This window comes from Trichosurus vulpecula, chromosome 2 (assembly GCF_011100635.1).
Source record: "Trichosurus vulpecula isolate mTriVul1 chromosome 2, mTriVul1.pri, whole genome shotgun sequence".
NCBI lineage: Eukaryota > Metazoa > Chordata > Mammalia > Diprotodontia > Phalangeridae > Trichosurus > Trichosurus vulpecula.
The window spans coordinates 189,721,217-189,738,875 of record NC_050574.1 but is presented as its reverse complement, the minus strand read 5'-3'; the positions used below and the strand labels follow the sequence as shown (position 1 = coordinate 189,738,875).

General features: G+C 40.8%; 1 protein-coding gene across 2 annotated transcripts in view; it reads right to left on the bottom strand.

Moving 5' to 3' along the window:
* Positions 1–17,659, bottom strand: part of MTUS2 (microtubule associated scaffold protein 2) — a 476,293-nt gene that overhangs the window by 77,912 nt on the left and 380,722 nt on the right. For both annotated transcript variants that reach the window (XM_036747013.1, XM_036747012.1), the window contains one exon: positions 16,081–16,147. In XM_036747013.1, coding sequence (XP_036602908.1) covers positions 16,081–16,147 — 67 coding nt within the window. The remainder of the gene's footprint in view (positions 1–16,080; positions 16,148–17,659) is intronic.

The following is a 17,659-nucleotide window of genomic DNA, read 5'->3' as shown; positions in this document are numbered from 1 at the left end:
TGTCAAAGCTTGGAGGCTTTGGAAACCACTGTCACCAAAGATGAGTCAGAATTTTTTAAGTGTCTTATTTAGGTAGGCAGGCAATAATCCGACCTATACAAAAATCATCCTTTCACTAGATGGAGCCTACAATTGGTCTAATAGGAATAAATCTTGTTAGTTCTGCTCGTGGCTAGCCAGGTTAGGAACTATAAGTATATTTACAAGGAAATATTTTACCTTTTAAGGAAATAATTGGCCTTAAATAGAAAATTGAACACATAAAGTGGGCAATATTTTTTTTGTTTTATTGCAAATAGTTTAGTGAGATCTAAATTAATATAGTTTTTACTATAGGAATATTTTAACTGTAATATAATACAATATGATACAATAAATATAATATACTATAACATAATATAACATGATATGATATGATATATTTTAACTGCTATGCCAAGTGAGGCTAATCTCATTTCTTATGTATACTACCCTTTATCTCCTTTTCTCTTGCATTTTGTAAGACTTTGCTTCAGCAAGAATCCCCTCTCATCATTAGTTCCTTTCCTCTGGCTACAAATATATGCTGGTTTTTTGCATCCTACAAAAGTCTTCCTTTGATCTTTTTTGACCATCCAGCCACTCTCCCATCTCTCTTCCCTTTCCCTACTAAACTTGTTAAAATAATCTTCTATACCTGATCTCTATGCTTTTTCACACAACTCTCTCCTCAGTTCTTTGAAAACTGGCTTCTGCCCCTATAACTCTAATGAAAATGCTCTCTGGAAGGTCACAAGACAAGTGACTTCCTCTTCTTCAGATTCATTGCCTTATCTTTCTAAAGTTTGAGTACTAAATACCCAGTCCTACTGATATCCTCTCCTCCCCTGGTTCAGAGACCTTCATTCTCCTTGACTTCCTCCTACCTAACTCTTCTTTCTGTCTCTTTTATTGGCTCCCCATTCTCTTCTTGAACCTTTCTTGTGAACACCCAACACAGATTTGTCCTCACCCCTCTCCTCTTCTCTCTCTGCACTCTTTCCCTTGGCCGTCTTATTTATTATCACATCTTTAACTATGATGTATAGGCAGACGACTCACAATCTTCACCTCTGTGTCTAAACTGTCTTCTGAGAACTAGTGTGTATTCTATCATATGTATAAATCTCAAGCTAAGCCTCTCAAGCCTCAACTAAAATCCCACCTTCTGTAGAAAAGGCCTTTCTTTGTCCACCTCAATGCCAGTGATTTTCCTCTGGGATCAGTTTCAGTTTATTCTGTATACATCTTCTTGTCATTCAGTTGTTTTTCAATCATGTCCAACTCTGTGATCTGATTTGGGGTTTTCTTGGCAGAGATCCTGGAGTGGCTTGTCATTTCCTTCTCCAGCTCATTTGACAGAGGAGGAAACTGAGGCCAACAGGGTGAAGTGACTTGCCAGGGAAGGACATACAGCTATTAAGTCTCTAAGACTAGATCTGAACTCAGTAAGATGAGTCTTCCAGACTCTGGGCCTGGCGCTCTGGGCACTGTGGCACCACTTAGCTGCCTTTATATATCTTACTTCCACACAATTATTTGTATGTTGGCTCTGTCATTAGGTAATGAGCTCCTTGAGAGAAGGGACTGTTCTTTTCCTCCTTTTCTTTGTATCCCCAGTGTTTAGAATCATGCCTGATACATAGTAGGAGCTTAATAAAATCATAACACTAGCTACCATTTGTGTAATACTTTAAGGTCTAGAAAGCACTTTTACAAATATCTCATTCGATCATCACATGCCTGATACAGAGTAGGAGCTTAATAAAATCATAACACTAGTTACCATTTGTGTAACACTTTAAGGTCTAGAAAGCACTTTTACAAATATCTCATTTGATCATCACAACAACCCTAGGAGGTAGGTGCTCTTATTATCCCTGTTTTACAGATAAGGAAACTGAGGCAGACTCGGCCTGAGTCAGCCAGCTAGTAAGTATCTAAATCCAGATTTGAACTCAGGTCTTCTCACTCTAGGTCCAGCATTCTGTGCTCCCTAGGTTCCTGTTGACCTCCCTTGACGTGGCCAAAAAAAAATCATTATCTAGTGATCAGTATCTTGGGAATGGACCTTTCATATGATTTTAGGATAATATTTTGAGAGATGGATGGAGCCTCAGAGATTATCTAGTTCAGTCCCTTCATTTTACAGATTAGGAATTTGAATCCAAAGGTAGATCATTGTATGGTTGTGGTTTGTCCTTTGTTCTCGAAGAGGACCATGGCATCAGGGAGGTGACGCCATGACATGCAAGTGCACCGGATTTAAGTGAGGCAGGGCTGTGCAAAGTCACCAGACTCACTTTCTCCTCCAGAGCTATCTGGGTCCAGTGGGCAGATATACATCAGGATGACTGGAGATGACCCCAGATGCAGTGGAAGACTTTTTAAGCTAAGTGTTTTGCTTAAGGTTACACTCTTATTAAATAGAAGAGGCAGAATTTGAACCCAGGTCTGCTGCCTCTCCTAACTTAGCTAGGTGGGTTCAAAGACAACAGACTCAAAGTTCATCACTGGGCTTGTCCTTTCCAACTTGGTGGCAAGTTACTTGTCACTGGCAGTCACTGGAAACTCAGGATTCCCTTCACAATGAGATACTGGAGGAGAACTTTATTGGGGGAAAAAGGCTCCTTTGCCAATCTGGAATAAATGTGACTTATCTAATTTAGTGACTCACTAAGGACAGGGGCTAGACTGGTGATTTCATTGGTTTAGGGAACTCCCAGGGCAGAAAACTTCTTTTTACCAATGCATGGCTGTGCCTGCTTTGCAACTGTCTTAGAGAATGGCTGAGCTCTCTGAAAGGTTAAGTGATTTGTCAAGGGTAAAACACCCACTATGTGTCAGGGGCAGCCAGGATTTGAACCCAGGTCTTCATGATTTTGAGGCTGACTTTGTCCACTATGCCATATTACTAAATATTGAAGATTATAATAAATATTACTGGTGGTGCAGAGGATAGAGAGTTGATCTGTTAAATGAGGAGCTGGCATATATGGAGCCAAGTGTCTAGGGAAATGTCTAGAAAGTAATGACAAGATAAACCAAGTAGGTGGTTCTTATTCAATAACTGGATTTTTCCTTGAATACTTCTACTTGTCTGCTTCTCCTACTACATAAATCAAACCTTAATTCCAACTGAGGAGAGAGCCTATCTTCCGGAGATTTAGAAGGACATCTCCCAAAGACAGGGGGTCAAGGTGAAATAATGTGGGTAGATTTCATTAGATGACTGTATTTTGTCTTATGTCCCAGTGCCTTGTATGCTTGTGTGTGTGTGTGTGTGTGTAACTGCTAAGTAAGGCAAGCTTTACCCACACTAGCAAGTCAATTAGCATCACTAAGCACCTACTATGTGCCAGGCATGGTGCTAAGTGCTGGGGATACAAAGAAAGGTGTAAAAACAAACAAACAAAGAAAAAACTCAGGCCCTTTTCTCACAGTCTAATGGGACAAACAATGCTGTAAAATGTTTCCTGTAGGCACAGGATAAATTTGAGGTCATCACTGAAGGAAGGGACTAGCATTAAGAAGGACTAGGAAAAGACTTTCTGCAGAAGGTGAGACTTTGGCTGAGACTTGAAAGAAGCCAGGAAGGAGGAAGAGATGAGGAGAGGGTTCCAGGCACAGGGGACAATCATCTGTGAAAACACTCAGGCTCAGGAGATGGAGTATCTCATTCAGGGGAATAGTAACGAGGCCAGAAGACATGGAGGGGGAGTAAGAAGGCTGGAAAGGTAGGGAGGGACTAGGTGATAAAGGGCTTTAAAAGGCAAACAGGATTTTATATTTGATGCTGGAATTTATTGAACAGAAGAATGATGTCATCACACTTATGTTTTAGGAAGATCAATGTGACAGCTAAGCAGAGGATAGAATGGAATAGGGTTGAGGCATGGACACTAACCCATGGGTTATTCTAACAGTCGAGAGATGAGGTGATGAGGACCCGCCCCAGGTAAGGACAGAACACTTACCTTTCAGGGAAGTAGTGAAATAATCGGGTCAGTGGTAAGGTGGATGATGTCGGCAGAATCTCAGCAGGCCTACATCTCAAAAATTGGCAGTTTGTCTTAGCATTTTAATCACAAAGGCTAGCTAGGAAAGCTACCAGAAGAAAAGGAGTCAGACTGTAGATAACTGTTTTGGATAAAGAAAAGGAGAATTCTGCAGCTGTCTCAAGTTCTTGAGCGTTAGCACTCCAGTTCATCCAATGTCCTTTGTCTTGTTTTGTTTTGTCTGAGGCCACATTTGAACTCAGGTTCTCCTGACTTCGGGGTCCATGCTCTATACATTGCACAACCTAGCTACCCCATCCAATGTCTTTTAAAGACGCATAAATTGATCAAGGGGTACTTAGGTGGCCCTTGGATAGGTGGCCTAGTAGATAGAGTGCTGGCCCTGGAGTCAGGAGGAACTGAGTTCAAATATGCCCTCAGACACTTGCTAACTGTGTGATCCTGGGCAAGTCACTTAACCCTGTTTACCTCAGTTTCCTCATCTGTAAAATGAGCTGGAGAAGGAAGAGGCTAACCATTCCAGTATCCTTGCCAAGAAAAACAAGGTCACACAGAATTGACAGGACTGAAATGTTTTACAAACAAATTGATCGAGAACTTTCCTTTAATTTGATCTAAAGCCTATGATTAATAAAGAAGTGTTATAATTAGTAATGAAGGCTTCTCCCATGGTTATACCACCTTGACATTTATTTAAAGTACAGCGAGTGATTTCAGCAATTGACTACACCAATCCCCACACTCACACACCTAGCACTGATATATGTGCAAAGTATAAGTGGGTCTCGACCCTAAAGGAGGAAGTGAAATTGGGAGAGCACATTTCTACTCTCCAAATTATGAGGGAAAATAAAATGTTTCTTTCCCCTCAGGGTTATCTATCCTCTAGACCCTCCCCCAAAAAATTACTTTATAATTACTTAACTGTGTACAGGCTGTGTCTCCCCACTAGAATTAAGCACTTTGAGGGCACAGACCATTTCCATTTTAGTCTTTGCACAGCATCTAGAACAGTGCCTGGCACATAGTAGGTGCTTAAATACATACATGCTTACTGAATTGAATTGATTTGAATAATGGCAACGGTGTTTCAGGGAGAAACAAAGAAGAAAAGGGCTGTAAAGGGGCAGGCAAGTATTTTCATCTGCGTCGGAATGGTGGAGGGTGGGAGAACGTGAGATAGTGAAGGAAGAGAAGATGAAGGGATGCTGAATATTTTGAACTATGTTAGAGTATGAAACATTCTGCAAACTTTTAAGTGTGCATAAATGTCAGTAATTATTATTCACAGACTATGGCTTAAAATCTAATCAAGAATGCTTTGAACTGAAGAATGAATTATAGGGAGAAAACTGCTCACAAATATCTGCTAAGTCCAATAACATAGAGGATAACTATATATGAGGAAAAAAAAAACAGAAAAGAGAATCAGTAATTCACTGGAGATAATATCCAAAGAGAAAGCTAGCCATAAAACCCATGGTTTCCAATATCTATACACAAATGCCCAAGGCATGCGAAACAAGGTGGATAAATTAGGGCTTACAACACAAAGTTAGAAGTTTGACCTCACAATGAACACTAAGACTTGGTGAGCTAGGATTCGTAACTGGCATATGTATCTGGAAGGATATACCTTATTCAAAGGAACAGAACAGATAAATGGTGGAGGGAATGATGTTGGAGCATCATTATAAATTAAGATATATAGTCAGGAGAGGAAATAAATACAGGGAAGCAAGGTAAAAAACATATGACTGATGATCAATGGAGGGAGAAAGAGAAACAATACTGTTGTAGGGCATGTGGTATCTCACCTGGATAGAAGAAGGAATTAGATAAGGAGTTTAGGTTTACCACAAACCTGGTATGCAAGTACGATATAGTAGCAATGGACTCTTCAATTATATGAACAGAGACTGATACTTTCTGTCTATTAAAATTCAAGAAGTTAGGGAATGGCTGAATAAATTATGGCATATGGTTGTGATGGAATACTATTGTGTTATAAGAAATGATGAGCAGGATGCTCTCAGAAAAACCTGAAAAGACTTACATGAACTGATGCAAAGTGAAGTGAGCAGAACCACGAGAACACTGTACACCATACCGGCAATATTGTAAAGATGATCAACTGTGACAGATTTAGCTGTTCTCAGCAATACAACAATCCAAGACAATTCCAAAGGACTCATAATAAAAAATGCTATCCACCTCCAGAGAAAGAACTGATGGAGTCTGAATGCAGATTGAAGCCTACTGTTTTCTTCTTTTTTATGTGTGTGGTTTTTATTTTAATTTTCTGGTCTGTGTTTTCTTTCATAACATGACTAACATGGAAATATCTTTTCCATAATTGCACATGTATAACTTATGTCAAAGTGTGTACTGTCTCAGGGAGGGGAGAGGGAAGAGAGAGAATTTGGAACTCAAAAGGCAACTTTTTCTTTTTTTTTGGTACCTTATTGTGATTCAGCAAGGAAGAATTAATTACTGAAGTAGAAGTGATAGGAACTCTTGCAGCAAGTGATCAGTCCATCATAGAGTTTGTGATAGATAAGAAAAAAGCTGAACGAGGTCTGACATGTACCCTAGATTCTGGGAGAGTGCATTTCAAAGGGTTCAGGGAAATCTTAATTATATGATCCAACGGTCTAACATTTTATAGTACAAACTGACTCAAGGAGAGGAAGATCTTAATAATGAGACTCTAAAGACACAGGCAGAAGTAATTCTGACGCAGAGGAAAACAGGGAGCTATCTGAAGGCACTGATGTGGGTAAGAGGAAACTAACTCACTGGTCAACTCAGATTTTTTAAGATGGAAGCAAACTCAAGTAACTGAGGATAATGACAAAAAGGTAGTATGATTCTATGAGAGCTGCGTCAAGAGTACTAACGCCCAGAGCGATCCAGCTCTAATAACAATGCTAAGAATAACCAAAAGGTCAAAAAAGTAATGTTTGGGGCAGAAAGAGAATCAAAGAAGAAACAGTGCTAATTGGGATAGATGGGATAACAGATGATGGCGACAAGGATGAAAGAGAACTCTCATTTTGATTTTGTTTCTCTTCCTTGGTCAATCAAGACAGAACAGACATCGTTAGCAGAGAGTGTGATTTCCAGATCGATGAGAAGTTAGTCAGATAGCATTGATCGGCCTTCAATGAGTTCAGGTTAATAGTCTCAGATGGACTATATCCTTGGACATTTAAAGAACAGGCAGATATGACTTTTGAGCTGTAAGAATATCCAGCTCATTAACCTCCTCAACTCCCATGCCATAGTCTTAGTGCCAGAAGTCACTTCTGAGATTATCAAAAGCGGCCGTGTTACTTAACAGATGAAGAAACTAAGGGAAGAGTACGGTGAGACAATCATCTCTCTCATCTCCTCTCCCCCTGACCGCTACATCTGTCAACATCTTTATCAATTCTCTCCTCCTTTGCTCTGGTCCCAGAGGATAAGATGGACCTTCTCCTAACCAAGGCTAATTTCTCTTCTTGTACCTGTGATCCATCCCCTCCCATGTCCTCAGGGAGCTTTCTTTATTGACTATTGCCTCATTCTCTATTATCTTAATGTTTCTCTTTATTTTTACTGCCTCTTTCCTATCTCCCCCTACAAATATGCTTATATGTATGTCTTCTATCCTTAAAAACAACAACTCTTCCTTTTACTCTGCCATCTCCTCAAGCTGTCTTCTTATGGTTTTTTTCTTTTTTATAATTGAACTCCCAGAAAGAGTATTCTACATTTACGCCTTCCATTTCCTTACTACATAGTCAATGTTCCACCCTTCTGAAACTGCTTTCTCAAGAGTCTCTAATGACATTTGTATTACTAAATTCAATGGCCTTTTCTCAGTCCTTATTGTGGGTGACCTTCTGCCAGGAATTGACAATGCTAACTTTCTCTACCATATCCCCATGCAGGTACTTTTTCTCCTGGCCCTCTCCTTTTCAGCTTCCTTTTATATATATTATCTTCCCTCCCATTAAAATGTTAACTCCTTGAGGGCAGGGCCTGTCTTCCTTTTTTCTTTCCTTCCTTCTTTTTCTTTCTTCCTTCCTTCTTTTCTTTCTTTCTTTCCTTCTTTCTTTCTTTCCTTCCTTCTCTTCCTTTCTTTCTTCCCTTCTTCCCTTCCTTCCTTCCTTCCTCTTCTATTTATATTCCCAATGCTTAGCACAGTGCCTGGCATATAGTAAGCACTTAATAATAATAATTAAATTAATAAATGCTTATTGACTCAACCACTCCCTCCCCCTTAGCTCCTTTAATGTTGTTTTCCTTGAGTTCAATTATAGACCTAACAACTTTTCTTTTACTGGGTTATCCTTTTCTTCTTGCCCTCCAAGTGTGAGTATCCTTCAGGATACTCTCCTAGGCTCTTTCTTCTCTCTCTCTCTCTCTCTCTCTCTCTCTCTCTCTCTCTCTCTCTGTCTCTCTCTCTCTGTCTCCTCTCTCTCTGTCTCTCTCTCTCTCTCTCTGTCTCTCTGTCTCTCTCTCTGTCTCTCTCTGTCTCTCTCTCTCTCTCTCTCTCTCTCTCTCTCTCTCTCTTTCTCTCCTCTCTTTCAGTGATCTCCTATGCTCCCAAAGCATCAATGCTCACCTCTATACAGACAACTCCCAACTCCTATGTCTAACCCTAATCCCTTCCCTGAGCTATAGGCCTGCATTTCTATCTGCCTGATGGACATCTCCACTTGGACGTCCTGCTGGTGGCCAAAATTCACCTTGCCATCTTCCTTTCTAAATATGGCCCTACAACTTTCTTATTACTCTGAATAATGCTACTATCCCCTCAGTCACCCCATCATTCAGTCCTGAGATCTCAGTCCTTTGTGAATCTTCCCTCTTGAGTCTAACCCTGTGACATCTCCCAGAATTGTCTTTTTCTTTGATAGTGCCAAAACAGTAGCTCTGGCTATCACCCTTTGCTTGCTGTTACTTCTGTTTAGTTTCCTAACTGGACTCTTTGCTAAAATATCCCCCCATTCTAATCCTTCTTTCACAAAGCAGAAGTCTTATTATGTCACTGTTAGGCATTCCTTATGGCCTCTAGAATAAAACAGAGATACTTCAGCTGGGTTTAAAGAACCTCTACAGTCTAGCTTCAGTCTATCTTTTCAGCTTTACTTTATAAAACTTTCCTTCATGCACTCTACATTTTAGCCAAATTGGGCTACAAGCTATTCCCCAAACTTGCCCTGCTGTCTCTCCTCTTGTCCCTGGAATGGTCAGACCTGTGCTTTAGGAACACGAAGAGGGAATCTGTGAGGAGGCTGGATTGGAGACATGAATCTCTTTTGTCACACCATACCCTACCTTCATCTCTGTTTTTTAGAATCCTAGTGTTTCTTCAATGCTGAACTCAGGTACCATCTCCTCTGTGAAAGCCTTCCCTGATCCCACCAGCTGATCATGTTCTCTCCTTTCTGAATTTTTTTCTACAGAACTTTGTATCAGTCAAGTAAATAAATCAACCAAAAAGCATTTAGTATGTGCCAGGTTCTGGGAATTCAAATACAAAGGTGAGATAGTCCCACCCCTCAAGGAGTTTCCTTTCTAGTTTAGGACATAAGCAAAATAAATACAAAATAGTTTCAGTGAGGGTGGATCCTAATAGCTAGAGGAATCAGGACAGACCTTTTGAAGGAGGCACATGAGCTGAGCCTTGATGGGAGCAAAGGTTTTTCTAAGAAGCAGAGGTGAGAAGGCAAAGGAAAAAGCTTGTACAAAGTCATGCACGCCAGATGGCAAATGAGCCAGTTTGCTTGAGTACAGTGTATGTGAAGACATGAAGTCAGTAGTTCAATAAGCATTTATCAAGCACCTACTATATGCCAGGGACTGTGATAAGCCCTGGGGAATACAAAGAAAGGCAAAAGATGGTCTCTGCCCTCAAGTTGTTCACTGTCTAATGAAGGAGAAAACATGAAAACAATTAAGTGCAGATAAAATACTTACAGGATAAATGGTAGATAAGCAGTAGAAGGGGGATGGGAAAGGCTTTTTTTATATATAAGGTGGGATTTTGGCTAGGACTTGAAAGAAGCCAAGAGGTGGATGAAGAGGGAGAGGATTGTAGGCAGGAGGGAACAGCCGTTAAAAAATGATCACAGTTGGAAGATGTGGAGGGTTTTATTGGAATTGCAAGGAGGCCAGTGTCACCAGATCTGAGTACCTGCACATCAGTAAGGGATAAGAAGACTAGATCAGTAAGAGGGGGCCAAACAGGATCTTCTACTTGGTCCTAGAGGACAGTGGAGTTTATTGAATAGGTGCTTGACATAGTCACATCTATACTTTAAGAAGATAAATTTGACAGCTAGATGGAAGATGGACTGGAATGGAGAGAGACAAGTCAGGGAGACCAACCAGCAAGATAGTGTAGTAGTCCAGGCACGAGGTGACAAGGGACTGTGCCATTTTGGTGGCAGTGTCAGAGGAAAGAAGGGGCATATGTTGTCATGGAGGAAAAAACAGATATGACTTAGCAACAGACTGGATGTGGGAGGAGATGGAAAAGGGAGTTGTTGAGAAACACACCTAGGTTTGGAGTCTGGGTGTAAAGTGTAATTAGCCTGGGCAGTCTGGGGCCTTGTTAGGAAGGGTTGTAAATGCCAAACAGAAGGGTTTGTATTTTAGCCTAGAGGCTGTAGTGAGGCACCTGAAGCCCCTTGAGACAGAAGGGACCCGATCAGACCTGTGCTTTGGAACATGAATTGGTGATCAGTGAGGAGGATGGGTGAGAGAGTTAGCCCCCATCTCACCATGCCCTACCTTACCTTGTTTATCTGTCTTCAGATTGTATCCCACCCAGTAGAATATAAGTTTCTTAAGGTCAGGGGTTTTGCTATTTTTGTCTGTCTGTAGTGCCTTCCATAAAGTTTTGCACATGGGAAGCATCTAATAAATTTTTGGTAGAGATCTCCATTTTACCTTTACAGACAGATAGGGGGTGCAGTGGATAGAGCACTGGTCCTGGAGTAAGGAAGACATCTTCCTCAGTTCAAATCTGGCCTCGGACACTTACTAGCTGTGTGAGCCTAGGCAAGTCACTTAATCCTGTTTGCCTCAGTTTCCTCATCTGTAAAACAAGCTGGAGAAGGCAACGGTAAACCATTCCAGTGTCTTTGCCAAGAAAACCCCAAATGGGGTTATGAAGTTGGACACAACTGAACAACCATTTTGCCTTCCTGCTGGGGAAAAAAAAAAAACTCACGTGTTTTCAAAGGCTGAGAAACTTGGACATGGCTACCACAATTTATCTTCTGACCTCAAATAAGTTCAGTGATTTTGATGCTGGAAGTCCCTTTGACAAATCTCACTTGGACATGTTTAGATGGCAGTAAAGGTCTGGGAAGCCTAATATAGAAAGCCTGAGGAATTTGATCAGATGTTCCTGAAAAGCACCAGACTAGGTAACCGGTGTTCTAGTCCCAGAACTCATACCGGCCAGCTGTGTGGCAACAAATCTCATCCACTCTCTGCCTCATTTTCCTTATCTGAAAAATGAGGGCTTAGACTTGATGACATTTAAAGACTCATGGTATTTAAGAGTAGGGAGTATATGGTTGTGGTGGGTACTTTGAGAAACATCCACAAATAAGAGATGGATGTATCTATAGGCCTCACGTAGCTTACTATTAAGTTTCTTTTTCTTTCTGTTTTCTACTTCCTAACCTAGCCTTCTAATAAAAACACTTTACTTTTTCTAAAGCCTACTAGGCACAAAGCTTGATGCTAGGCACTAGAGACAAAGGCAGAAATAACGGAGCCCTGCCCTTAAGAAACTTACATTCTACCAATGTGAATACCAATAAATACAAGGTTTGGTGTGATGGGGAAGAGCTACATCTCTCCCATCCAGCCTCCTCATGGATAACCTATTCTCATTCCTCAAGCTTAAACTTTTGTTTGGGGGCACTAAGGTGCCAGCTGGGATGAAATGCTGAGTTCTCTTGTGACTTTGTGATTGGGGGATGCTGGCTGGTGGAGGAACAAGAGCCCCAGACTGGGAACCAGGCGGCCTCAATCCCACTAGCCAGATCTGCCACTCACTCTTTCTATAGGAGATTCCACAGGTTGTTTGACCTGTCTGGGTCTCTGATCCTTCATCTGTGAAATAATTGTGGTGGATTAGTTTAATCTCTAAGAATGCTTTTAGGTTCATCAGCCCAGAACTCTAGCCAACTGCATTTCTGGCTGGAGCTAGGGGCTCCTAGGGCTAAGGCAGTCATCAGCTAAGTATAAGCAGAGGTTTAGAAGCACAAGGACAGGGAGGAGGCTGAGCACTCCACATCCCATTATTTCTGGCATCAAGACATTCTAAGTGCCTGTTGTAGACCAACTGACCTGTTAGTCACTTTTCTGGGAACTGGACATGGTGATGGTACTTAAGTCTCTCTAAGGGACCAATTTATTTGGGAGAGAGGAAGATCCAATCCACTACATTTGAATTAGAGCAGATGTGATGGGTGTATTTGTTACCCATCTTCTTCATGAGATCACAGTTTAGGTACATTTGTGTGGCTGAATGCAAATAAAATATGATACATAAAATCATAGCAGCTAGGTGGCGCAGTGGGTAGAGTCTGGGGTCACAAAGAGTGGGACAGGACTGAAAATAACTGAACAGCTGCTGCTGTAACAGAGTACTGAGCTTGGCACCGGGAATACCTACGTTCAGATCCTCTGACATTTACTAGATGTGTGATCCCTTAACCCCATATTTTTCAGACACCTCTCTACGACTCACCTACTAACCTTTGCAGCTCTAAATCTTTGACAGTATGAGAGCTGGTGATCAGAGATTCTGAGTAATGCAGATCTCACTATTGAGGGGGCTGCTAAGGACCCCCACTAGTGGCAGTGCCAAGATTCTATGTAGTGATAGGAAACGGGCCTCCCTGTTGGCGAAGTAATCTGAGGGGAGTTTCTGACACTGAGGCTGGAAATGCGGAGGATGATAATATGTGAAAGGTAAGTACAAAGAACCGCTGTAAATCTAGGGTGAGAATTATTGCTTCTTTCAGGATTTGAGCTACCTCTGGAGAGGAGAAGAGACAACCAGTGACCTTTTTCAATGACAAAAGAAGTAATAAATCACAATGGAGAAGGAAAAGGCTTTTTTCTTTTAGTAAAGGAAGGAAAACTATACTTAGAAATTACTTTTAAATGGACTATAAATAGAGGTACTTGCCAGCCAAAGGGTCCTAGAGATCTTAATTCATCACACCTTAAGGGCACATGTTCCCCATGGGAGTACTGCTCAGGAGACACAACCAACATTCCTTCTCCTGCCTCATAATTACAAAAGCCAGGCTCTCCCCAATCCTCTCCAACAGAGGCCACACTTTTCCCCATTCTCTCCCAATTCACAGGGTGAGGCTAGGAGGGACAGACAGATTTCTAGTTCCACTAGATTCTACCACTTTCTCTCAATTACTTTTTGTCTTTCAAAGCTCACACAATCTATGCGTATCACCCTCTCCCCATCCTTGTTACTGTCATTCACTCATCTCTAGGTCATTTATATTTTCTCAATGAATCTAGTACCTGGTTTCTATCCCTGTCCCTTGTATCATTCTTAGGGGCTTCAATGTTCACAATCATCACTCCTCTAGAAACCTAACTCCTCAGTTCTTTGACCTCCTCCATTCCATTCTCCACCCCCTCTTCAGCCACACGCCAGCATGGCCACACATCAGACATTGCCACATCTTAAAAATTATGTCACCTCTAAGATCTGGAATCCTGAAATTCTACTTTCTGACCACAACTTCACCCTTCTCACTCTTTCACCAACAATGAGTGTATTCTCCAGCTGTTGGTGACTCCTCCTTACTTGACATATCCCTCTTCCCCTGATCCATCTCCCTCATTTTGGCTTGACTTGCCTCCAGGTTCAGACTTGACCTCATAGAGTATCATTAATGTTCATTAACAGCTACCCTAGAATCCCTTCCTCCCCTCCCCTTCCCTGCTGTGACCTTTTATTATGACTAACCTATAAATCATCATTCCAAGTTAACCCTCACTTTCCAATTACTTTTCTCCTCTATCCTGGGAATTTTGAACACCAATGAAGAAAAATCACAAAAATGAGCTAACCTTTACCTTTTACAAATTTATATTTTATAACCTTGGTTAGGTCCTCACTACTATTCAGTAATCATTCTACTTAATCTTATACTCCCTCTGTTGTACACTCTCCACAGTTTCTATTTCAAATTTCCTCTCCCCTCTTCTTTCTTGCCCTCCCCTCCCTTCTCTTCTATGCCAGCCCCTTGTTTTTCCTGCATTTCACTGCCAAACTTTAAAAAAAATGTCTCTACAAATCCTTTCACTTTCTCACTACTCATGGTCTCCTCTACCCAGGATTACCGAAATAAAGAATTTGAGTGTTGGAAGGGAGCTCCATGGCTATCAAGTCCAACCTATACAATAAAGGAATCCCTACTCTACCATACCCAATACGTGGTCATCCAGCCTCTTCTTTGAGACCCATCACCTCTTCCTGATGCAGTCCATTCCCCTTTTGGACAGTTCTGCCATGACCTCACTGACTCTTCTCCAACTTAAAGATGGCCACTTCCTTCAACCAACCCTAATAACAGGAACTCAAGGGCCTTGAACATTTTATTGCCCTCCTTTGGATCTGTTTCAACTTATAACCTGGTTGGTAACTCCACTCCTCTACTGAAAATGCTTTCTCTATGGTCACTGTTGCCCTCCTAATCACCAGCTTCAATGGCCATTTTCAGCCTTCATCCTCCTCAATTTCTTTAGTTTCAACACTATTTCAAGCACTCCTAGCCCTAAGTACTCCCTAAACAACGCTCTCTCTACATAAAGATAGTCTAGAAGTACATTGAAGGGCAGAGGGGAAACAGGTGCAGATTTTAAAATTCACTGCAGACAATTCACCAATCAGATGGCCATCTTGTTAGCTATCAAGAATTCATAGTATCTGCCTGTTAGCTACTGTTAGGACCCTCACAAGCCAATTTACATCTCTGGGCTTCAGTTACCCTGTGTGTATAATGGGAAAAAAAAAAAACAATGTTAAGGCATGTTGGGGTGTTTATTAGATGATTAAAAGCCACAGCCTAGTGTTGACTGCTGTAAAAGTTCCTTTCTTTTCCATACTATTTCCAAGGTGTTTCTATGAAGTAATTACTCCTAAGTACTGAGGGGGAAGCAGGAGAGGATAGAAAGCCAGCCTCAGAGTCAGGAAAATCTGGTCAAGTTCAGTCCATTACACACGCTGGCTGTATGGACCCTAAGCAAATCAATGGATTCCTTGGTTCTCTGAACTCTTAAGACACTAAATTGCAAATCAATTTCTAATCTGCACCAGTAGGAGGAGTCCCCCCACTGGGAGTTACTGGTATGGAGGAAATCAAAGACCTTAAGGGCCCCCTCCCCTCCAAAAAAGGTAGGATTCCTGTGGTTCAAAAACCTAAACCATTCCGATAGCATTCCATTAGCCAGGGATCATGAATTTTAATAAGCTTCATATTTTAATCCAACTAAATTTATTTTTTTGACTTTGCTTTCCATCACAGTATGATATTTTATGAAAGGATATACAATGAGGTCATGGATTTACATGCATCCTAGAGAGGACATATATTACTATTCACCATACAGCTCTTGAGACTTCTTGCTTCTTTTCAAATGATGCGTGACCTGAGCCCTGGGCTCAGTTTGGGCCTAGATGGATAGATGGCTGCCTAGCACAGATCGTACCGACTGATATCTATCGCCATCTGTGAGGAGCAGAGTAAATGCTTGATTAGCTCCTATGTGTACTGTTAAGAACCTGCCGCTGTAACTGTGGAGAGGTAAAAATTGTGGTTCCCTGCAAGGCCGCTGAAATCCACCACTGTGCTCGGGAATAGATTTTGTTTTGTCTAGGCAGTATTTTTTTTTCCTAGTAGCTGATTAAAAGGCACAATTGCTTTGGTTACACGTTCATATGCATTAAGGAATGGACATTCTTTACACTACTTATTTTCAATGCCCTACTTACCAACTTCATCCCTGATGTTTGCAAGTTCGATTGACAGCTCTTTTTCTTTCACAAGGGCACTTTCATTCTGAAAAAACAAAATGGATACCAAGTCCCTAGTTTTATCCTAGTTAAGCACTTTCACATGTTTAATTAATGAACCAGATTAGGCAAATGTTTACAAGTTTAGCCTTTAAGCAGATTATTTTCTATTACAATATATCTACTATAAAAATAAAACTTACCATGGAAGCCAAGTCTGACTCATTCATTTCTAATGGATCCAAAATGCAAAGTTTGCAATATCATTTATATGCATGGATTGTATTTTTCCATATATAATGTTACTTTGGGTACATTTTCTTATCATAGCTGTGGATATACATGCCTAAGTCACACAAACTGATAAGGCTTTGACCTCTAAAATTCATATTCTCTTTATGAAACATTATAAGTTTTGACGGGCAAAGAGCCCAAAGTAGGAAAAAACCCTCAACAATATAATTTTGTCCTTATTATGAAAACCTCCAACCCAGCCGTTAAATTATAAAGATGCAAATATTTTAAAGGAAAAACATTAAATATTTCTTTTACAATAATAAGGTACTAATACTAAAATTTAGTTTCTAGGAATTATGTGATCCTACCATCTGCATCAAAAAGAGAGTTAGGATGAGGCACAAAAAGGAAAATGTCAGTGTCACTTTTGAATCAGCATTCATTCTGACCTGAAATGGATGCGACACTGCGATCTATTTAGCTGACGTGGTCACCATCTAATTGTATTTAATTAATTAATATGCCATAAATAATAAGGGGCAACTAGGCAGCACAGTGGATACAGTGCCATCTTGGAGTCAGGAAGACTCAATTTCCTGAGTTCAAATCTAGCCCTGGGCACTTACTGTGTGACCCTGGACATGTCATTTAACCGTTTCCTCATCTGTAAAATGAGCTGGAGAAGGAAATGGCAAACCAGTCCAACATCTTTGCTAAGAAAACCCCAAATGGGGTCACGAAGAGTCAGTTGTGATTGAAATGACTGAACAACAACAAAAAATAGTAATTTTTTTTAATGGTAAAATTGAAAATGCTGGAGGGGAGCATAGTATCCTTTAAGTTATAAAAACCAAGGTCTCAAAGAAAACCCTTGCCTGAAATTACATTCTGTGGAATTCTCTCCCCCTCCCTCTTCCCCTCCCCCCTCCCCGCCCCCCAGCCCAGTAAACTGATTGTTTGAGAGACATCTAAGGTTGAAATGTGGAACAAAGGAGACCAAAATATCTAACACATCTATCATCAGGAGAAAAAATGCTCCGAGTGAATTTCTAAAAAATCTTTCTTAAACTGCAGTTGACCTTGATCTTATTCCACCTACAGGATTGGTGCCAATTTCTAACTAGCTTTCCAAATCCTTTTTTTCTGATGACTGTTACGGGATGCTCATGTGATTGGGTTTTATATCTCACCATCTAGATGAAAACGGGAAAAAAATCACTCAACATCTAGATGTTTTGTTTATGTCAGTCCAAGTATCCAGACATTTGGTGACATTCTGACATCTGAATGAATTATTAAAATCTTTCACTTTAGGTTTTCA